The sequence below is a fragment of the Odocoileus virginianus genome, chromosome 1 (assembly GCF_023699985.2).
Source record: "Odocoileus virginianus isolate 20LAN1187 ecotype Illinois chromosome 1, Ovbor_1.2, whole genome shotgun sequence".
NCBI lineage: Eukaryota > Metazoa > Chordata > Mammalia > Artiodactyla > Cervidae > Odocoileus > Odocoileus virginianus.
This window is the reverse complement of record NC_069674.1, coordinates 102,095,552-102,119,490: the sequence shown is the minus strand read 5'-3', so window position 1 is coordinate 102,119,490 and position 23,939 is coordinate 102,095,552. Positions and strand designations below refer to the sequence as shown.

The 23,939-nt window shown below is 37.8% G+C and overlaps 1 protein-coding gene across 4 annotated transcripts in view; it reads left to right on the top strand.

Moving 5' to 3' along the window:
- Positions 1-21,083, top strand: part of ANKIB1 (ankyrin repeat and IBR domain containing 1) — a 150,385-nt gene extending 129,302 nt beyond the window's left edge. For 3 of the 4 annotated variants that reach the window (XM_020902171.2, XM_070471782.1, XM_070471792.1), the window contains 9 exons: positions 5,702-5,836; positions 6,770-6,856; positions 6,941-7,007; positions 8,715-8,860; positions 9,818-9,996; positions 10,845-10,896; positions 16,385-16,499; positions 17,423-17,556; positions 17,909-21,083. In XM_020902171.2, the coding sequence (XP_020757830.1) occupies positions 5,702-5,836; positions 6,770-6,856; positions 6,941-7,007; positions 8,715-8,860; positions 9,818-9,996; positions 10,845-10,896; positions 16,385-16,499; positions 17,423-17,556; positions 17,909-18,646 (1,653 nt within the window). In that variant the 3' untranslated portion in view covers positions 18,647-21,083. The remainder of the gene's footprint in view (positions 1-5,701; positions 5,837-6,769; positions 6,857-6,940; positions 7,008-8,714; positions 8,861-9,817; positions 9,997-10,844; positions 10,897-16,384; positions 16,500-17,422; positions 17,557-17,908) is intronic. The other variant, XM_020902183.2, reaches the window with a different exon arrangement.
- The last annotated feature ends 2,856 nt before the right edge of the window (positions 21,084-23,939 follow it).

Below are 23,939 nucleotides of genomic sequence, written 5' to 3'. Positions count from 1 at the left end.
TTTTTTCTTTTTAACTATTAAGGTAGAACAAGAAGTCATATGTAATTGAATCCATATTCTAACACAATGACTAAATGATAATATACCTTTATTAATTCTTCAGTGTTTGTTATTGCTCAATAGATAGTTTTTACTAACTGGAATCAAATTGTGAAACATTTTAAAAGAATGATAGATTTGGCAATATAAAAATAGGTTCATTTTTTAAAAAATTCATTTCCCTTTAGATGATTTTTTAGGAAACTATTTAAATTTTATATTCTTACACATTTTAAATCACTTGAAATTTGATCTGGCTCTGTGGAAAATTTATATCCTGCAACTAAAAAATTACAGATTATCAAAGTTCTGTTTTCTTTTTCTTATCATAGAATGTAAAATTTCTTATCATAGAATGTTAAATAGTAATAGGTAATTTTGCTCAACTCTTTCAGATAAATTTGAACTTGGACTTGAAATGGATTGATTTTCTAAGAAAATTTAATTTATTGAACTAACCCTAGAAGAAATATCTGAACAAACTCACTCCCCAGAAGAGTTTTTTTCAACAGTGTCTTCTTTAAAAGCAATAAAATGAGTAGAACTTTGATATGAGCGCTTGATAAATATTGAATGTGTATGTGTGTGTATGCACTGCGCACGTATGTGTGCACACACACACACTGAGTCATGTCCAACTCTTTGCAACCCCAAGGACTGTAGCCCGCCAGGCTCCTCTGTCCATGGGATTTCCCTGGCAAGAATACTGGAGCGGGTTGCCCTTTCCTTCTCCAGGGGATCTTCCCAACCCAGGGATCGAACCCACCTATCTCGAGTCTCCTGCATTGGCAAGCGAGTTCTTTACCACTAGCACCACCTAAGAACCCCATTGAAAGTATAGATCATTCTTATTTATGAATAACAATGAATGAGTCCTAAATAAGATATTGGAGGAGAAAAATACAGATGTTAACAAATATAATCCAGCAGAGTGCATTAGAAGAGTAATTGACCATTGGTTATATCTAAATGAAAAAACATGTTTTTAATTTTTTAAAAAGGTGATTAGTCACATGGGGTTTATTTCAGGAATATAAGAACGGCTTGATATTTAAAAAGCTATTACTGTACCTCAACTTAGTAGATACAGGAAGAAAAACCATGTAAATTTTCTATAGATGCTAGAAAAGCATTTAACAAAAACTCAGGAATACATATCATTTTCCTTTTAAGTATGATAAAAATAAATTTACCTTGGTCCAAAAATTAGCATGGTATTTAGTGGGGAAACTAGTGGTACTCTCCTAAAATTGAGAACAACATAAAAATGCTCTCATCACAAATTATTATTAACATTGGACCAAGGATACCAGTCAACATAATTCAACAATGAAAAGAAATTGAGGATGTAAAGATTAGAAATGAGGTAATAAAATTGTCTTTTTTTTTACAGACAGCATGATTGTATACCTAGAAAACCCACAAGAGTCAACTGAAAAACTATTGCAAACAATAAAAATTTAATTAGCAGAATACAAAAGTAATACACAGAGAGTAATAGCCTTCACGTGTTCCAGCAACACCCAGATAGAGTATATGCTGAAAGAAAAGACTTCCTTTATCTAGAAAGAAGCTTAAGAAACGTGTAAGAGTACCTGAAGAAAATGTTGAGACCTCTAACTTTAGGTCACAGAAGCCGACAAACAAATGGAAAGCTAACAAAGTTCTTAGAAAGATTGAAACAAAAATACCAGCAGTTTTTTTTTTTTTGGCAGCTTTCATTAGTTTTATTTATTTATTTTTTCCATTTATTTTTATTAGTTGGAGGCTAATTACTTTACATCATTGCAGTGGTTTTTGTCATACATTGAAATGAATTAGCCATGGATTTACATGTATTCCCCATCCCGGTCCCCCCTCCCACCTCCCTCTCCACCCGATCCCTCTGGGTCTTCCCAGTGCACCAGGCCCGAGCACTTGTCTCATGCACCCAACCTGGGCTGGTGATCTGTTTCACCCTAGATAATATACATGTTTCAATGCTGTTCTCTTGAAACATCCCACCCTCGCCTTCTCCCAGAGTCCACAAGTCTGTTCTATACATCTGAGTCTCTTTTTCTGTTTTGCATATAGGGTTATCATTACCATCTTTCTAAATTCCATATATATGCTTTAGTATACTGTATTGGTCTTTATCTTTCTGGCTTACTTCACTCTGTATAATGGGCTCCAGTTTCATCCATCTCATTAGAACTGGTTCAAATGAATTCTTTTTAATGGCTGAGTAATATTCCATGGTGTATATGTACCACAGCTTCCTCATCCATTCGTCTGCTGATGGGCATCTAGGTTGCTTCCATGTCCTGGCTATTATAAACAGTGCTGCGATGAACATTGGGGTACACGTGTCTCTTTCAGGTCTGGTTTCCTCGGTGTGTATGCCCAGAAGTGGGATTGCTGGGTCATATGGCAGTTCTATTTCCAGCTTTTTAAGAAATCTCCACACTGTTTTCCATAGTGGCTGTACTAGTTTGCATTCCCACCAACAGTGTAAGAGGGTTCCCTTTTCTCCACACCCTCTCCAGCATTTATTGCTTGTAGACTTTTGGATAGCAGCCATCCTGACTGGCGTGTAATGGTACCTCATTGTGGTTTTGATTTGCATTTCTCTGATAATGAGTGATGTTGAGCATCTTTTCATGTGTTTGTTAGCCATCTGTATGTCTTCCTTGGAGAAATGTCTGTTTAGTTCTTTGGCCCATTTTTTGATTGGGTCATTTATTTTTCTGGAGTTGAGCTGGAGGAGTTGCTTGTATATTTTTGAGATTAATCCTTTGTCTGTTGCTTCGTTTGCTATTATTTTCTCCCAGTCTGAGCGCTGTCTTTTCACCTTGCTTATAGTTTCCTTTGTTGTGCAAAAGCTTTTAAGTTTCATTAGGTTCCATTTGTTTATTTTTGCTTTTATTTCTGAAATTCTGGGATGTGGGTCATAGAGGATCCTGCTGTGATTTATGTCGGAGAGTGTTTTGCCTATGTTCTCCTCTAGGAGTTTGATAGTTTCTGGTCTTACATTTAGATCTTTAATCCATTTTGAGTTTATTTTTGTGTATGGTGTTAGAAAGTGTTCTAGTTTCATTCTTTTACAGGTGGTTGACCAGTTTTCCCAGCACCACTTGTTAAAGAGGTTATCTTTTTTCCATTGTATATCCTTGCCACCTTTGTCGAAGATAAGGTGACCATAGGTTCGTGGATTTATCTCTGGGCTTTCTATTCTGTTCCATTGATCTATATTTCTGTCTTTGTGCCAGTACCATACTGTCTTGATGACTGTGGCTTTGTAGTAGAGTCTGAAGTCAGGCAGATTGATTCCTCCAGTTCCATTCTTCTTTCTCAGGATTACTTTGGCTATTCGAGGTTTTTTGTATTTCCATACAAATTGTGAAATTATTTGTTCTAGTTCTGTGAAAAATACCGTTGGTAGTTTGATAGGGATTGCATTGAATCTATAGATTGCTTTGGGTAGTATAGCCATTTTGACAATATTGATTCTTACAATCCATGAACACGGTATATTTCTCCATCTGTTTGTGTCCTCTTTGATTTCTTTCATCAGTGTTTTATAGTTTTCTATGTATAGGTCTTTTGTTTCTTTAGGTAGATATACTCCTAAGTATTTTATTCTTTTTGTTGCAATGGTGAATGGTATTGTTTCCTTCATTTCTCTTTCTGTTTTCTCATTGTTAGTGTATAGGAATGCAAGGGATTTCTGTGTGTTAATTTTATATCCTGCAACTTTACTGTATTCATTGATTAGCTCTAGTAATTTTCTGGTAGAGTCTTTGGGGTTTTCTATGTAGAGGATCATGTCATCTGCAAACAGAGAGAGTTTCACTTCTTCTTTTCCTATCTGGATTCCTTTTACTTCTTTTTCTGCCCTGATTGCTGTGGCCAACACTTCCAAAACTATGTTGAATAGTAGTGGTGAGAGTGGGCACCCTTGTCTTGTTCCTGATTTCAGGGGAAATGCTTTCAATTTTTCACCATTGAGGGTGATGCTTGCTGTGGGTTTGTCATATATAGCTTTTATTATGTTGAGGTATGCTCCTTCTATTCCTGCTTTCTGGAGAGTTTTAATCATAAATGGATGTTGAATTTTGTCAAAGGCTTTTTCTGCATCTATTGAGATAATCATATGGTTTTTATCTTTCAATTTGTTAATGTGGTGTATTACATTGATTGATTTGCAGATATTAAAGAATCCTTGCATTCCTGGGATAAAGCCCACTTGGTCATGATGTATGATTTTTTTAATATGTTGTTGGATTCTGTTTGCTAGAATTTTGTTAAGGATTTTTGCATCTATGTTCATCAGTGATATTGGCCTGTAGTTTTCTTTTTTTGTGGCCTCTTTGTCTGGTTTTGGAATTAGGGTGATGGTGGCCTCATAGAATTAGTTTGGAAGTTTACCTTCTGCTGCAATTTTCTGGAAGAGTTTGAGTAAGATAGGTGTTAGCTCTTCTCTAAATTTTTGGTAGAATTCAGCTGTGAGGCCATCTGGTCCTGGGCTTTTGTTTGCTAGAAGATTTCTGATTACAGTTTCGATTTCCTTGCTTGTGATGGTTTTGTTAAGATCTTCTATTTCTTCCTGGTTCAGTTTTGGAAAGTTATACTTCTCTCTACCAGCAGGTTTTATTTCTGCATCTAGACTGGTTAATTCAAAAATTCATATGGAGAAATGAAATAAGAGCCAGAAAACTCTGAAAAAGAACAGTGAGGAGGAACTATCCTTGTCCAAATAGTAGGCCCCACTGTAAAGGCTCAGTAATTAAAACAGCATAGCTCTGGCACATGAATCTACAGATCAACGAAAGAAAGCCCAGAAAATAGATGCATTCATGGGGATTTAGTGCTGGTAAAGGAAACATCGCCAACCAGTAGGCAAATGTGGGCTGTGTCATAAATGGTACTGAGACAGCTGGACAGCCACGTGGACAAAAGTTTAATTCATGCTGAATACCCAGATATATTCTGAACGGATCAAAGATGTAAATATTTTTTAAAAATAAGCTGTAAACTTACCACGAGAAAACATCGATTTAAATTAGAAGATCTTTCTGACTCAAAATCCATAAGCATTTAAGAGAAAAAAAAATGGATATATTTTCATACTGGAATGCTCATATTTTTAACATTGTTTGCAAGTTACAGTAATTAAGAAAGAATTTTTTTTAATGAGAAATAGGTTTTTTGCTAGATGTTCTGATTAAAGACCTTTTTAACTTATTCCCAGTTTCAAAACCAGTTTGTCAAAGTCAACAGAAGTTTTCAAATACACTCGTAGAGCTTTAGAGACCAAAGTAAGATTACTATGCACATGAAAAATGAAACATTTGTCAGGATCTGTTTCTGTTATTTGGAAAAAGTATCATATTGATATTTTTAAAGATTTCTTGAGATTACTTAATAATATTATTTATATTTTAATTTATCCTTATAAACAATAATTTTAAACTACCCCCACATCTTTCCATAATGCAGATAAGGCCTTCAGAGACGACCTGAAACAGAGAGCTTGTCTTTGAGAAGGTTTGTGTCCCTCGTCACACAGGCAGGATTGTTCAGTCTCTTAACAAACTGATTAACTAAGAATTGGAAAGTGATTTGCATACCAACATGGGGAGATATGTTTGCACATATTTTTTTGCACATGTTTCTTTTGCAGTGCAAGTATGACTTTTGCTGGATCTGTCTGGAAGAATGGAAGAAGCATAGCTCTTCCACTGGAGGATATTACAGATGTACTCGCTATGAAGTCATTCAGCATGTGGAGGAGCAGTCCAAGGAGATGACCGTGGAGGTAGAGAGAGCTGTTTAAGCCTCTTGATACCACTGGGAGTGTTTTGCCTTTCTTCTTTTCCTACCTTTATTGTAATGAGGCATTAAATTCGATACACTTTTAAATAGCCTTTACTTTAAACAAAATGGCTCTGTAAGCCTAGGCTCTTTTTTTTTTTTTTTTCTTGTTTGTATGGGTAATATCAGAAAAGACTTAAAAATAATTTTAACTTTATATCAATAATATGATATTGTTATTTCACACAATAAATATCTTAGTCTGCTTGGCTGCCATAACAAAATCCCATAGACCAAATGGCTCAAATGACAAAAATGTATTTTTCACAGTTGTTGAGACTGCGAAGTCCAGGATCAGGATCTGTGCCAGTTCAGTTTCTGGTGATGAGTCTGTTCCTGGCTTATGGACAGTTGTCTTTTTACTGTGTCTTCACAGTGAGGAGACAGCAAGCTCTGGTGTCCCTCCGTCTTCTTGTAAGAGCACCAGCTCTGCTGGATTAGACCTCCAGCCTCAGGACCTTGTTCTGCCTTTATCACCTCAGGGTGATATCACAGGGCCTGTTTCCAAGTACAGTCACATTGGGGGTTAGACCTTCAACATGAATTTGATGGGAAACACTTTTCAGTCCATAGCAATAAACAGTATAATAAAACACTGAAGATGTGATGACCATAGGGCTTGAGAGACATATTTACTTCACACTCTGGGAATAGTGGGTTCAGTGGCTTGTCACAGAAAATACAAATGCAAGACTTTATTCTGGAAAGCATTGAAAATGTACTGGTTATTATTTTCTCAACAAAGCAAGCAACAAATTTGTATGCATTACTATCTTCTACTAATAAAAATTTTTTGTGTGGTCAAAAAAAGTCCAATTTTAATAGCTAGTACTTTTGTTTATATTATAAAAGTCCTTTGTGTACTTCTGTTTCTTAGGCTGAAAAAAAACACAAGCGATTTCAGGAACTTGACAGATTTATGCACTATTACACAAGATTTAAAAATCATGAACATAGCTATCAGGTATGTCCTATATCATCTCAGTTGTACTGAATAATACTGTTGTGAATAAGAAAGAAAATGATGTGTTTATTTCTATTCCTTTAGTTAGAACAACGCCTTCTTAAAACAGCCAAAGAAAAGATGGAGCAACTGAGTAGAGCTCTCAAAGAAAGTAAGTTATAAGTGATATATGTGACAGTTAATGTAAAGTATCTGTCATGCCTAAGTCACTTCTTTGGCAGGAGATTGAGACCCTTAGAGGAATACATCCTCTCCATTAGCTCATTGGGTGGTTTGAAGCCCTTTGAAGTCCAGAGCGCAGTGTAGCATCTGAGACCTCGGGTTAGGTTTTCCGCCTGGGTTACCTCATCTGCTCCTCTTGGTGCAGCCTCCGCTGCTGCGCTAAGCGCACGTCATGGTTTCGCTTACTCAGCACGGCCGATGCTCGACAACGTGGGCGGAAGTGTGTGACCGAAAGGCATTCCTGACCTAGTCCACAGAGCAGGACTCACACGCTGTCTGGTTGCATGACCAACTCCCAGAAATTCTTGAGAAACTTAGCAGAGTGCCTTATGGACTGGAAGTCAAGTGCAGGTTTGGGAGAGAATCATCTCATTGGTAAATAATGGACATTGGAGTCAAAAAGCACGGTCGTGAGATAGCGCCTACTTTCGGTTCCTAAAGCGGAAGTTCAAAAAGAACATCCCTAAAAATGGATTGAATACTATTTACATAATTAGAATATAATAAATACCTCACAGTGACTATACAGCATACAGGTTCTGGCATGTTTGTTTTAAAAAGTCATTTTTTAAATTATCATAGCTTATCTATAAAAGGTTGTAAGCTTAAAATGCAAACGATCATTATGTTTTTTTGGTCCATTTTATAGAAGTAATGAGTACTGACAGCCTTTTCATGAGAGTAACTTGCTTATTAAAACAATAACCGTAAGCTAAATAGCTTAGAATGGGACGAAAAGCATCAATAGCAGCTTAATCTCCTTGTTAATTACTAGTTCTTAGACCATAGTAATGACATAACTGTATCAAGCCAATAGCAAACTCTTAAAGTGTTAATTGTCCACAGTAAAAATTGAAAGAAAAAATCCTCAGAGGTTGTACAGTATGTTCTGTCACCGATGTGTCCCTAATACTTAGAACAGTGCCCAAAACATGTAAATATAAAATAAATATTTGTAGATTTGAATTGCTGCTTCTGTTCAACCTTTTGGAGGTTCTAGACAGCATAGTAAGATATAAGAAAGAATCAAAAGAAGATTAAGAAAGGAAGAAATAAAGTTGCTCTTCCCACTTCTGCTCTTTCTCTCCCTGAAGGGTTCATTTACTGCTAATAGCATTCGCTACCCCGTAGTTTCCCACCATGGATCTTTTACCTTACAGTATCGTTTTTGCAGAAGCGTAATTTATAATTAGACTCTTTTTTTTTTTTTTTTTGAGGACCCAGCAAGGCATTTGTTCTAAATCATGATAAGCGAAATTCTGCTATGGACAACCTGAGAAACTTAGTAAAGCCTGGAACCTTTGAGGCGACCTGAAGCTAGATTTGTTTACAGACAGGGCGAGAACAGAATCCAGGATCATTGCATGCATTCCTTTAGGACTGCATTCCTGGGCTACTGCAGGGGTGTGTTCCGTTTATAAATGTATACAGCTCACACAAATGCAAAATGTATGAGTTTTACATAGGTTCTTAGTCTGACTCAAGTCAATATTATGATATAGCTTCTTCAGTTTCTTCTTAGAGATTTGTCCCTTTTTTTTTTCCCCTTTCTTTTAAGAAAACTTAGTCATTTAATTAATTTTATAGCAGCGTATTTGCAAAAAAATTTTTTTACGGTGCCTGGTTTACTTTATAGCTGAAGGAGCCTGTCCAGATACCACTTTCATTGAAGATGCAGTTCATGTGCTCTTAAAAACTCGACGCATTCTTAAGTGTTCTTATCCATATGGATTTTTCTTAGAACTTAAAAGCACAAAGAAAGAAATTTTTGAACTCATGCAAGTAAGATATCTTTTTTATTAAACTTAAATGCAGTTATGATGAAAAACAGGTTTTCTCCTTTCTCAACCACTTTATAGCTAAGTTTTATCTTACTAAAGTGTAATTAACAGTTTTGTTTCCATTTTTAAAATTGTTTTTAAATAAACCAAAAGTTACGGTAATAAACTGAAATTTTCTTTATGTTTGAATTTGTCACTATGCAGATTCGAGCATTTCCTACTACACTTATTTATTTTAAACTGGTTGAGGTTGAAATCTGGTCTGATAGAATTTTATCTTCAAAATGAAACTAACAGCATCACTTACTAGATGAGAAAATTGGTGTTTGCCAGTTTGTTTTAACAGTGCAACTGAAAGAAAAACTTAGAGCACTTTTAAAAATAAGTAAAACATTTAAGCCAACTGACGTGAGTGTAGCCAACCAAGTACATTATACATTCCTCTTTTTTTGAAGTAACTAAACTTTCTCCTCTTGATATGGATGTTTTTTTCATCCGTTTAAACTCCCCTCTACTAATTTATGTCTTATATTTCTTTCAGTGCTTGATATTCGTATTCTCCATGAGGTCTTCCAGACCTAGCCCCAGATCCCAAAGGTTTTGCCTTGCCTCACCTTCCTTCAGCATTTACATAAAGTCTGTGCCATGTGGCCTTGCACTTGCATGTACAATGCTTTGAATTTTATTAGTTCTTTTTCACACAGACAAGTTATAAATTTTTTTTATACAGCTGCTGTACTCACTACTACTTTGTAATCCATACCAACTACATTGCTATAAATGCCTGTTGAATGAATGCTGTTTTCCTAAAACTTACATGTTAAATTGGAAGTTACTACGAAAGTTGGATTACTTTCTGATTTCAAAAGAGAGATTTAACCAGATAGACACTGAATTTGCTATTGACTTACCCATTTATCCTATAATCTTTTTGTTTGTGTGTTTTTTCTTAACATAGACAGACCTAGAAATGGTCACTGAAGACCTTGCCCAAAAAGTCAATAGGCCTTACCTTCGCACACCCCGCCACAAGATCATCAAGGCAGCATGCCTTGTACAGCAGAAAAGGCAAGAGTTCCTGGCATCTGTGGCTCGGGGAGTTGCTCCTGCAGACTCACCGGAAGCTCCACGCCGCAGGTAAGAAGGATACACACCGTGACCCTCACCCTAGCACCAGCCACAGAGGCAGCAAGTGTATTTTTTTTCCAACTGGGATTCATATTCCTGAAAGTTATTTATACCTGAAATATGGATAGCTGATAAAAGTATATTAACTTCTTTTTGGTGATTTTTTTTTTCCAGTACTATTTCTGTTTTTCTTGTTATTTTTTGTTGGTCATTCTGTAGTTTCTCAGACTAATTAAGCTAGGTAAATTTCACACTTCAATGAACTCATAATTCAACAAGTATTCTAATATGTCATTTTGATAGTCATAGACATCTTATGATGTAGAATTTGGAAGACTTGCCAAATTGTTACCGTCATACTTGTATTTTCTGGTAAAAAGTTGTGAGGAAATTAGAAATCTGATGTTAGTAAAGTTTTGTAAGTGATCCACATACTCATCCATTAAAGAAAAGTTGAGTTTGGTTGTTTTATTTCAGACACTTACACTGCCATTATAAATTGAAGCATATTTTCTTGTTTATACTAATTTTAAGGATTAGAAATTTTCCTTGGACCCTTATTTTTATATAACCACTCAAAAATAGAAGTAATTAAAAAAAAAATAGAAGCAATCATAAAAAATACTCTGGTATAGCATGGTGATTTTTAATTTTCCACCATTTTACATAAACATAAAACAACATAGAATTTGAAAAAAATAATGAAAGAGTTACTTTAATTATATTCAGTAGTTGGTCTTTGGTTAAGCAAGTTCCAAGCAAAGGAGTTAGAAGTAATGTTCAAAGGACAAGGGTCTGATTATTTGTACTTTGTTGTATTGATAATAAATCAAATGGTGTGTTTAATTTCCTTGTAGCTTTGCTGGTGGAACATGGGATTGGGAATATCTAGGATTTGCATCACCTGAGGTAATTGTTTTATGGGGGGTTGGATTGGGTTGGGTCAGTTATAATTTTCCTAGTGCAGTCCTGCTTATATTTGCACCCTCATCTGTTTATTCTTGCCTGGAAAATCCCAGGACAGAGGAACCTGGTAGGCTACAGTCCATGGGGTCGCAAAGAGTCAGACACAACTGAGCGACCTCACTTTCCCTTTCAATTTTTCTATTTTGTAAATATCCCTTTGAGGCTGTAAACAGTGTTGTTGTTTTTTTCTGTCCTTTATAGTAACAGTGCCTCAGCCAAGCCTACATTTACCTTCTTATGGTATTGAATTATCATCACATTATTAAATGCATACTCCCTCTTAAAATTTTTAATTACTGAATTTTAATTATGGAAGGCCAACTTACAGGGTACATTTTTGGAAAATATCTTTAACAGAAATAGGAATTTTATTTATTAGAAATGCGCTTCTAATTATAATATTACTTGTTTCAGTCTGAATTTATAAAAAACATAAATACAAAATCTATTATTTTAAGTTATTGAAACAACCTGTTAGAACTGATTTATAATCAGTTAGGTGAAAGCTTAACATTAATGTTTTATGCAGAAAGAATGGTTTGATCATTTGCTCTTTGCTTGTCTTTAAGATTTTCACAATCTTCTTGTTTTCATTGTTGTTTTTTTATATCCCATTTTAAAGTAGGAAGGTCCTTAATACTGCAAATAGCAATAAAAACACGATAAAGTGAAAATCTTAATCACATTGCTATTTTTTTGAGATTTAAATTGCCACTGTCACTGTTGAGTCTGATTTTAAATGGTTTTAGCAGTTCTCTCTACTTTGTTCTTCATACAACAGTATAACATTTGACACTTTACCTTTTAATTTAATTCTTGTAAGGTGGCAGGACAGACTATGAAACCTTTATCATTTATAGCCCATATAATAACTGCAACTGAAAGACAGTGGAATTGATTATTATTCGTAAATGACTGTGGTTTATTTAAATCAGATATTTTCTCTTTTCAGCTGCTGAGAATACTTGCAATCACCTGTGGCCTTTTGATATTGGTAGATATATCCAAACAGCATTGACTTGAGGAAAAATTAGTGGTTAGAGCTCTGATACGAAAATTTTAAAGTCACTTAAAATTTTAAAACATTTTTGATATAGTAATGAAATTTCTATTGTAGAACAAATTATGGACCTTTTCTTTACTTGAACCTATACTTTAATATTTCTGTGTTATAATATAATTTCAGCTTTGGGGATAGTTTGGAAAATTTCCGCCTAAAAGGAGGAATAAATAACCTTCAGTTATCAAAAACAGAGTACAGAGATTTCAGTATCAAGGTAGAAACATAGTAGAGCAAAAATATATTCACAATCAGATATGCATCATCTTGAGACTTCTGACTAATGGCAGTAACTTAAAGAATTTCAAAATATCTGTCTTTGAATATTGAGAGCCTACTAATATGACTGACACAATTTCATTTTAATAAAAATAGAGAAGCTTTTTATCTCACATGTGAATATTTCTAAATAAAATTATTGAGCTCTTGTTCTCCAGGGATTGAAAAAATGTGAAATTGTAAATAATATTTTATTCTTAAGAATAATTTAACTTTTTTATTCTTTAAGGCCTTCGGGACATTGAGCACCAAGGTTTTGTGTAAACATTGCAAATTCTAAAACATTGAAATTCTAAAGAATTACCATGCAGTATGAAATTTTAACATTCTTCATGTGTGTGATTATCAAGCATCTGCCAAAATCATATCTTGGAAAATTAGCTCTTGTTGCCAACCTGGAGAAGACTTTGAGGTTGAATTTGTGTTTTTGTTAAAGTTGATTACATTGTATCCTTCCTGAACTAAAGTGGGAGAGCCACTGGCCAGCAGAGTGTCTGTTTGTGCCACTTTGAGGGCTGTGGCTTCCCTGGTGGCTCAGTGTTAAAAATCTGCCTGCCAGCGCAGGTGCTCCCTGAGGCACGGGTTCCATCCCTGGATTGGGAAGAGCCCCTGGAGAAGGAAATGGCAACTCACTCCAGTATTCTTGCCCGGAAAATCCCATGGACAGAGCAGCCTGGCGGGCAGCAGTCCATAGGATCGCAAAGTCGGACACGAATGAGCAACTGAAACAGCAGTAAAGGCAGTGGAGCCCAGAGGAGAGGGCACGATCGAGATGTCTCAGGGACACCAGAACTCAAGGTCTAACCCTGTAACTTAAGGGCGACTTAGGATGTACCTTCCTTCATTTCTCATCCTTCAAATGTGGATCATGATATCTACCCCATGGAAGTTCTGGAAGGAGTAAAGCATCTGTTTAAGTCACTGACAGAACTGGTGTTCAGTAAATGGTGGCTGTTATTATTTACAATAATAAAAAACTCCTGGCAGCTTTTTCCCCTATAAATCCTAGAACTTCTCACTCTTCCCTGTAGCCGTAACACTCTCAAATAGCCATAACACTCTCAAACCATTTGGAGTATTTTGACTAAAGCCTTTCATATGCTTACCTGGAGATCTTAGGAATCCATGGAATTTTTCAGATAAGTTTACTTTTATGAAAACAATTTTTTAAAAGTCTACTGCATGGTGAGAGAATGCTGTTTGATTTTTATCAGAATAATTGTAACAAGTTTCTTTCACAGTTGTTTTTCAACTATTTAGTTTTCTTCAATGAAAATATGTATATTCTATGAAGTAGTTTAATTCTAAATAACTTTGTACCATCACCAAATGTACAAAGTAAACAAATTCTTCCTAAAAATAAATCTCAAGTTCTGTCCAGTTGCTCAATCATGTCTGACTCTTTGCAACCCCATGAACCACAGCACACCAGGCCTCCCTGTCCATCACCAACTCCCGGAGTTTACCCAAACTCATGTCCATTGAGTTGGTGATGCCATCCAACAATTTCATCCTCTGTCGTCCCCTTCTCCTCCTGCCCTCAATCTTTCCCAGGATCAGAGTCTTTTCAGATGAGTCAGTTCTTCGTATCAGGTGGCTGAAGTGTTGGAGTTTCAGCTTCAATATCAGTCCTTCCAATGAACACCCAGGTCTGATCTCCTTTAGGATGGACTGGTTGGATCTCATTGCAATCCAAGGGACTCTCAAGAGTCTTCTCCAACACCACAGTTCAAAAACATCAATTCTTCTGCACTCAGCTTTCTTCACCGTCAAACTCTCACATCCATACATGACCACTGGAAAAACCATAGCCTTGACTAGATGGACCTTTGTTGGCAAAGTAATCTCTCTGCTTTTAAATATGCTGTCTACATTGGTCATAACTTTCCTTCCAAGGAGTTAGTGTCTTTTAATTTCATGGCTACAATCACCATCTCCAGTGATTTTGGAGCCCCAAAAAATAAAGTCAGCCACTGTTTCCACTGTTTCCCCATCTATTTCCCATGAAGTGGTGGGACTGGATGCCATGATCTTAGTTTTCTGAATGTTGAGCTTTAAGCCAACATTTCCACTCTCTTCTTTCACTTTCATCAAGAGGCTCTTTAGTTCTTCTTCACTTTCTGCCATAAGAGTGGTGTCATCTGCATATCTGAAGTTACTGATATTTCTCCCGGCAATCTTGATTACAGCTTGTGCTTCTTCAAGCCCAACATTTCTCATGATGTACTCTGCATATAAGTTAAATAAGCAGGGTGAAAATATACAGCCTTGACATACTCCTTTTCCTATTTGGAAGCAGTCTGTTGTTCCATGTCCAGTTCTAACTGTTCCTTCCTGACCTGCGTACAGGTTTCTCAAGAAGGCATGTCAGATGGTCTGGTATTCCCATCTCTTGAAGAATTTTCCACAGTTTATTGTGATTCACACAGTGAAAGGCTTTGGGATAGTCAAAGGCAGAGGAACCAGAGATCAAATTGCCAATATCTGCTGAATCATCAAAAAAGCAAGAGACTTCCAGAAAAACATCTATTTCTGCTTTGTTGACTATGCCAAAGCCTTTGACTGTGTGGATCACAAAGATAAATCTCAAAGCGGCATAATATTTTGTTGCCGTCTTTGTCTGAGAAATGTGGTAGTACTTGGTGGTCCTGTGAACTATGATGCTGCAGTCATCCAGTTTTAGATCATCGGCCTCCAGGAAAAGAGGAAGCAATGCCTCAGCTCAGCAGTAAATTTAAAGAACCTGGTTAATCTCTCTGGACACTTGTAGTATTATGTTCATTTATTTCTAACCTGATAGGATGCCTTCCATTCTTTAATTAGAGTCCAGCTACTTACATAAAGAAGAATTTCACCTGAGTCATACGATGTGAAAGTTTTACTGGGATTATAAAACTTATTCTCATTTATTTCTGTTACTTTCACAATATAATTATATTGAATATTCTAGAGTAACTAGATAATCATAAAATCATAGTAACTAGATAATCACGAATCATAAGCTAAAATCATATTTTAGTGTGTATCACTCAAAAATTCTACAATGATTCTCAAAACTAGCCTTTTTATGGTGGTATCAGGGCTTCTCTGGTAACTCAGTAAAGAGTCTGCCTGCAGTGCAGGAGACCCGAGTTCGATCCCTGGGTCAGGAAGATCCCCTGGAGAAGAAAATGGCAAACCATTCCAATGTTCTTGCCTAGAAAATCCCATGGATAGAGGAGCCTGGTGGACTGCAGTCCATGGAATCACAGAGGGTTGGGCACAACTGAGCGACTAACACACAAATGCTGGTATCATGTACACTGGTCTGTCTGTCACTAAAATCTGGAAAAGGACATGTGTACCCAGATGATAGCATGTAGTCCCAGGTTCTGCCTCTGGTGATAGCAGACCCACTTAAAACTAGTATCACAAATGTGAAATAGACTCGGGGACATTTGCCCACATCTGTGTTCTTCCCACATGCTAAATTGAAAACACTTTGCCTTGCCTGGGTTGTAGATCACCCTACATATGCACTAACACAGGAAGGAAGCCAAGTAGTACCTTATTTTAAAGATAACCTCATATTCTTTTTTGCAGTGAATATGGTTTGTAGTAGTCCCAATGATAACCAAATCAATCAGTCTAGCAAGTACCTAACTGTGTGTGCTTTTATTTTTCCTTTTTTTTTTTTTTTCCCTGTTGCATATATCACAGTCCTTTTTTAAAAACCAGACCTTCAGAGAGGGCCTAATTCACATCAGTAAAATTATTCTGATATTAGTTATAACTTTAGATAACAAGATCCAGGAACATGAAATGAGGCTCAGTTATGATCTAGCATTGGAGCTTGCAAGTATTCCCAATTTATTCAGACAGTTATAATGGCTATGTAAAGTTTTTCTTTTCCATTTTCTTTTCCATTGGCAACCTTTTCTGTTTTCCTTGGCATGGCAAAGCCTGAAGTTTCCTTTTCTAAAGCCAAGTGATTTTATAATATGTGTATAAAATCACACATTTTTTTTCCTGGAAAAAAAGTGTATGTTTGGTTTTATTTGCACTTTAAAGTGTGCATGCTCTCCCGTATTTTATAACCTGTGGTTTATGCAGGAATATGCTGAATTTCAGTATCGGAGGAGGCATAGACAACAGCGCCGTCGAGGAGATGTGCACAGTCTGCTGAGTAACCCTCCAGACCCTGACGAGCCAAGTGAAAGCACTTTAGGTGAGTCCTTGCATTGGGTTTGTTGTAATCTCTTAGTTCTCTTGCATGTCTTCATAAAAGTGGCTAATCTAAATATTGTGAGAGAGTTTGTAATTTATACAGTCAGCATGCAGGTTCTTCTAATGTTACAGGATGCAGAAAACCAGGGCGATTAAGAATATGGAGTCAGACAGGCCTGAGCTCATGACTCCAGCTCTGCCGCATGTCGGTGTGAAACTTGAGTCACTTAGCCTCTCCAAGCTTTGGTCTTCTCATTGTAAAGAAGCAGTAACAGTAGTGTCACTCTGTGGGCTTATTGTGAGCATTAAATGAGATAGTGCGTGTAAAACCCTTAAACACTAATAGCACCTAGCGAACATTTGATAAATTGTAGCTGTTGGTTACTCTCAGTGTGTTCATGAAATATTTTTCTCCTAACCTCAGTTCTCCTGTCAACATTTTTAAATTTCTAGTAGTGAAGATAAATTATCATCCTTTAAATATTAAATTGTTAATTCAAAATCTTCAAACCACAGCAGTGTCAGCAGCTCATCTTTAATATATCAGGATCGACAGGCCTAAAGATTAGTTTTGGGGGCTATTGTAACTTGTAAATTCTTTAGTTTTAAGAACTCTGAAAACTAAAACACCTTTCTTGTTGCCTAAGGGGAAAAAAACAAACACTTGGTAGCACTCGCCTTTGTGAATAGAACTATGTATAATCTAAATAAAGTTGTAAAGACTGATCATGGATTTGAAATAATTGTGTTAGATATATATTGTTGCCTGTGGTGAGACAATATGGATGAAAAATCTCTGAAAGATGACGTGAACTTGTGACCCCAGGTTTTCACCAGCACTCAAAGAGAAGTCGTTGATTTAGTTGAAAAGATGCATGAGACCTGATGTGACCAAACTGTCTGGTACCGCTTGCTTTGAAACAGATCTCCCGGATGGTGGCGGTGGCCGCAGGCCGGGCTCCTCCGTGGTAAGCTCTGCGTCTGTGAGCGCGCTGCACACCTCCTCCTTGCGGGACTACACGCCTGCCAGTCGCTCCGAGAACCAGGACTCCCTTCAGGTAGCCTTTCTGGGCGGCTTCGTTGCCCCTGCCTTCTGCCGTTTCTCCCTTGAGCCTGGCTTCCTATTTTTACTTCTGTTGCTCTCCTTTTTCTCCCTTCCTTTCCACAATCTTTGCTTCAGAGCTATACTACAGGGAAGGATTTTTCTATTTCAGATTTACTCTTAAGTAATTTATTTTCCCATTATCATGGGCAAGGAGAAAATTAAGATTCTAGTAGGTCAAAAAGTTCTTCTGTATAAATAGAGGTACTGTTAATTATCTGTTTGGTAAAAGAACACTGGCAGACTTCACTGGGTTCAATCATTTTTCCTTTTAAATTTTGAAGTAGTTTTACTTTCTGTTGCCTCAGGCTCTGAGTTCCTTGGATGAAGACGATCCCAATATACTTCTTGCAATACAGTTATCTCTGCAAGAATCTGGGCTGGCCATCGATGAAGAAAGTACAGACTTTCTCAGTAACGAAGCGTCCTTAGGAGCAATAGGTACCTCTTTACCTTCCAGACTGGACTCCGTCCCCAGGAACACAGATAGCCCTCGAGCCGCGTTGAGCAGCTCTGAGCTGTTGGAACTTGGTGACAGCCTCATGAGACTAGGAGCAGAAAGAGACCCATTTTCAACTGACACCCTGAGTTCCCACCCTCCCAGTGAGGCGAGAAGTGAATTCTTCGCCTCATCCAGTGACCCTGACTCAGCCAGCCAGGACGCCAACATCAATGACAATCTTCTTGGCAATATCATGGCTTGGTTTCATGACATGAACCCTCAAAGTATTGCTCTGATTCCTCCAGCAGCTACAGAAATCAGTGCAGATTCTCAGCTCCCCTGTGTCAAAGATGAGTCAGGATGTGTGAGGGATGTGGAACTGATACCTCCAGAAGATTCAGTGTTTGAAGATGCTGCGATCAGTGAAGGGAGAGGAATCCAAAGAGAAGAAAATCCTTTGGAGGCAAATATTCTGGCTGGGGAAGCAGCATCTCGAGCTGGCGACAGTGGTAATGAGGCTGCCAGCAAGGGGGATGATTCTGATGTTTCAAGTCAGACACCTCAGACCTCAAGTGACTGGCCTGAACAAGTACACTTAGTATGAACTGCACATCTCGGGGCTCTAGTGAATTGCAGGTACAGATGGTATGCTAGAGGAGTATGCTTTATAGAGACTTGATCCACTTAATTTCAACTAATTATAAACCACTGACATTAGGATTAAATATGAAGGAGTTCCCTTGAATGGTATAGCTTCATTTCTGATTTTAACCTGACAGGGAATTTCTTCTGTATTTAATTGGATAGCTTTTCCCCTTTATGCTGACAAGCAGAAGAGCAGGAGAGAGCAGCACAAATGGAATAAATAACTTAGATTCCACATTTGAAGAAAGTGCAGTCCTCTGTTTAGGTCAGCAGTACTTAAATTGAACATTAAATGAAAGGCTTACTCTCTAATCCTTGGGTGGTTTTTCCTTTAAAAAAGAAAAAACTGAAAGTTTTCTTCATTTCAGAAGTTATTTTGGACAGATCTAATAACATTTCATTCCTCCATCTCTCTGTGCTCTTCCGTAACTTTCCTTCTGCCTTCTTGTCTGAGCGGTGTGAATTGAGGTCGCCAGGGCTTCTTTAACGCTGCATCTACCACAGTGTAATTAATTTTAATTTCACATGAATCAGAGATCTCTTTTCATGTCTATTTACAGTCCACTTGTGCCAAACTGACTCGTGCGCTAACAAGGCGTTCAGGTGTGCAGTGTCCCGGAGGGCTTCCAAGCAGTCTCAGCCTTCCTGGAAGTAAAAGGTGCCACTTGGTAGCAGTGATGTTCCAGAATTTAATGGGCTTTTGTTGCCATGGAGACTGCATTTAAATAAATGTAGCCTGTAGCTTAAGTTAACTAAATCTAATGCTGCTGTTCAAAACAGTTTATTTTAATATTAAAATACAGTTGATTAGCAACAGCGGTGCTGTATTTTAAGAGACACTTTATTGGAAGTGCAATCATAGTTCTTTGTTTTCACAATTTTACAGTGCATTCTAATTACTAATGGGTGCAATTACTTTTAATGGTAAGTGTTTTATAAAATAGAAAAAAAAAAGTGGAGTTTTCATGAGTTATAGTAAATCCCACAATTATTTAAAAAAAAAGAAACTCAGTACAGCATCCTGCGCAACATGTTACCGTGCCTTTGCCTCACCTCAGTGGGTAGTTGCCAGTCAAATAAGTAATTCCAACTTCAATGTCTCTTCTGAAGTAACTATGCTGTATGAATTGCAAAGACCTCCATAAAACCACCCATGGCCTTGCCTTTACAGTAAATATAACAACTAAATGTTCAATCGGTTTGTTTGACTAAATCGCAAATGCTGACGTGTTTGTTCTATTGCACAATACTCATTTGCTGTGTGATTACTGTTTAGTGTTGAAAAAAATCAACTTCCTAGTTATCAGTGTCTTACTGTGAAGAAAATGCTGGTCTTAGTTGTAATTAAGATACAATGGTACAGTGTGTAATTAAAACTAGAATAAACTGTTGGAATGGCTGTTTTACTTACCTATTATGAAAACTAGGATAACATAAGCAAAATAGATATGCAACACTCTATTTGATGTTTTGCCAGATTCTTATCAGAAATCTACAGTTACCAAAATTCTAGTACCAAGTTTGTACAGGCAAGTCCTGGGCTGGGTGAAAGGTTTATGTTAGTATTAATATCCACATGAGCTGTAATTAACGATTTTTGATTACTTTTTGTTCCCAAACCCTGCTTTTGAAATTTCCTTGTGCTTCAAATCGTATGGCTCAGACATTATATTAGAGTATTTAATATTCCCCTATTCCATTAATATTCCCCTGTTCCCTTAGGATAAACTGTGCCATGGATATCGGAAGTCCACATTGGTTTTTATTTCCCCAGCTATCAGAAACATTGATTGATATCAATCCCTATTAAAATTAGTTGGGGAAAATACTACCTTTATCTACAGTGTATTACTGTATATGAAACTGAAATAGTCCATTAAAGGATTTTTTTTACAAATTTATTTTAGATTGAAATATCAACACCAGTCAGTTTTTAGATCAAGCTGTAGTTTTTCAGTAGGAGGAGTCTGTGTCGCACTGAGGCGGCTTGAGAGCCGCGGTGCAGTGAGGAAGAGCGCCGTGTGCCACAGTGTAGTCAGGGCTTCTGGGTCCATGCTTTTGTGCAGTTCCCTGTGTTTCTGTGGTCTCTCCTGAGCATGAAAACCATCAGTATCCAACTTGTATTTCCTTGGTACATATTTTAAAAACACAGTCACTGACTTTACGATTCAGAAATAAAGTTTGGCAAAGCCTATTTTGTAAACAAGTTAATTTTATAATGTAAGAAAAAATTACTCTAACCTTGACTTGTTATTTGCACTTTCATAGTCTATACTTGATACATTCCCACTTTATATACAATAGGATTCTACAAACGTGTAGATGTTTGGCCAAATGAATGCTGTTAATAATATGTAAAATTCTTTGATTAAACATTTATTACTTAAACTACTTCACTTTTGTCTCATTATAGACTTTGTTTAACCCAGTCAGGAAGCTAATCTTCACATTAAATTCCCTCTAATTGATGGGGTTAATTTGGTTCTTACATGTAATAGATTAATTCCTAATATTTTTTATACTAGCCCACTTACTGAGCATTTTATACCCCAGAGATAAGCCTAAAACTTTGCATGATAATGTGTTAAAACATTGTGACTTCAGCACTCATTATTTTTAATCACTGTAACTTTCAGAAGAAAACTTATGGTTTTTCCTTGAAGTCTCTAATAGAAACATGGAAAAAGAATTTTAAGGTAGTTTGTGAAATTGCCTAGGATAGGAAAATTTTTTTATGCCATATAAATAGAAATGCCTGCTTCTCAATCATTTTATTATTCTTTCCCATCTAAGTAATTACAGCAGCCCCCGGCATCTGATCTTCAGTGCTCAGGCACAAGTCCCAGACCCCCAGCTGACGCGGCATAAGATGTGCCCGTGGTAACATGTGAGAGTCGTTTTACTTGTGCCTATCAGTTTGTGGATCTGAAGCTTAACTCTAGTGTCCGTATGCTGAATTATTCTTTAAATGTTGTTTATTACAGCCACTGATCTCATTTCTGTTCCCTTTTTAGTCCTTGGATCATGTTGCTTAACCGTTAATGACATTAAAATCTGGTGGCTCGGTGGTAAAGAATCCCCATGCCAGTGCAGGAGTAATTTCTTGGGTTCAATTAATGGGTTCGATCCCTGGGTTGGGAAGATCCTCTGGAGGAGGACATGGCAACCCACTCCAGTATTCTTGCCTGGAGAATCCCGTGGACAGAGGAGCCTGGTAGGCTACAGTACAGAGTCACAAAGAGTTGGACTCAACTGAAGTGACATAGCACGCACTGTGGCTTACCTGTTATGAAATTACAGCCTCAGACTTACTGAAATTTGGTCATAATTTTAAAAGTTACAGTTAGTAAATCACTAAAGAGTAAAATTTTAGAATCTAAATATTACATGATAATACAAATTTGGGTTTTTTCCTTTTTAAGGCTGAAATCAAACTCCATAGGAGAAAAGTGTTGATGTGCTTGGCTCTGGGGCTGAGTAGTAGTTGTATCTCAGCCCTGGGCTGTGGTTATAGTTACAAGGTTGTCACCTAGCAACAGTATGTTACTGCCTTGTCAGTCATTATCCCCTTTTCTCCAGTAGATTTCTTTCTGGAAAGACGTATGTGATCTTTCTTCTAGGAACTGGGACTAGTCATGCTTAAAGAAAGATGGACTGGAATAGTTTCCTAAATTTAGCTCTCTGTTGCACTTAGGACTGACAAGTGGCTGACAAACTGCTGCTGCTGCTAAGTCACGTCAGTCGTGTCTGACTCTGTGTGACCCCATAAACAGAAGCCCACCAGGCTCCTCTGTCCCTGGGACTCTCCAGGCAAGAACACTGGAGTGGGTTGCCATTTCCTTCTCCAATGCATACATGCATGCTAAGTCGCTTCAGTCGTGTCTGACTCTGTGCGACCCCATGGACAGCAGCCCACCAGGCTCCTCTGTCCACAGGATTCTCTAGGCAAGAATACTGGAGTGGGTTGCCATTTCCTTCTCTTGACCAACTGAGTGGTGGCCAAACTTTTGAAGAAATTATTCAGTCTTTAAAACCATAACATGGAAATATTCCTGATCAGGATATAGATATCATCTCTTAGCCAGCCTAGCCTTCACAAAGCATCAGTTTACAGACAAGCTGGGAGAAAGATTCATGAGGAATAAACAGAATACTGTACAGAAAATGGTAGTTATGGGACGAGACAGTCCAGCTCTCCTGGGCCTCTGAAGTGCCTACACATCTTGCTGAGTGTGCCAAGACTGCAAGGCCTAATTAGGGCTTTGCCTGAGCCACTTCTCAGCATTTATATCACTAGTAAGCTTGGGGACGAGAAGCAGGTTTGCTGTAAAAGTGTTGGATTCCTTGCACTCTTTTGGTCAGCTGTGACACAGACCGCTGCATGCTTGGCATTCATCCAGGCCTGCGGTGTTGCCTGTGGGAACTGACATAAATATGCTGACACTCCCTCTGCGTGCTGCACACCCTGAGTGACAGAGGCCTTTGCCTGTGATCAAGGTTCCTGTGTCTTCTGTCAGCATCCACAAAACTGACAGGCTAACTTACTGGGTAAAATCAAACCTCAGACCTGATTGTTTCAGCAGCAAGGATTGGAATGCTGACAGAGACACACTTTTCTGGAAGGTGAACCATCAGGCCAGGTTGGGAATATTCGATTCCCTGGAATCAGTCTGGTAGTCAATGCTGTCACTCTAGATAGATTAAAGATGGGGGGAGGATAAGTGTTCCTAGCTTTTACTGAACAGGAGTTGAGTTAATGTTTACAGGCTGAATGGTAGAAATAGGGTTGAAACAAGCTGTCCGAATGTGCCTTGATTGTTGCTGACTCTGGCATGCAGACAGGGAGGAATGTTTTCGTGACAAAGGGCCAGCAGTTCCTGTGAGGGACAGAAGGTGCGGAGGACTACAGAGGGGGGCACGTGAAGAAGAAAGGAGCCCCTAGACTGTAGTTTGCTCTGATACTGGCAGGCATCACCACTGCCATAGGAGACAGAGTTGTGCAGATCTTCAGGCACTGGCAGGGAGCAAGGGGTGGGGGAGGGGGAAAGGCCAAAACAATTCCGTTTCCCCCCAGCAGCCCACCTCTCCCACCCCTGGCTTCCTTACCCTCTCAGCTAAGGAACAAGGTGATGTGGCATCCGTTTGCCACCTTTTCTTACGTAGCTCCTGACTCATGCAGTTTAGACTCTTCAGCTCGGAAAAGGGCATTTCTCCTTAGTGCAGAAGGGAGGCTTCCCTTGTGGTGGAGCTCT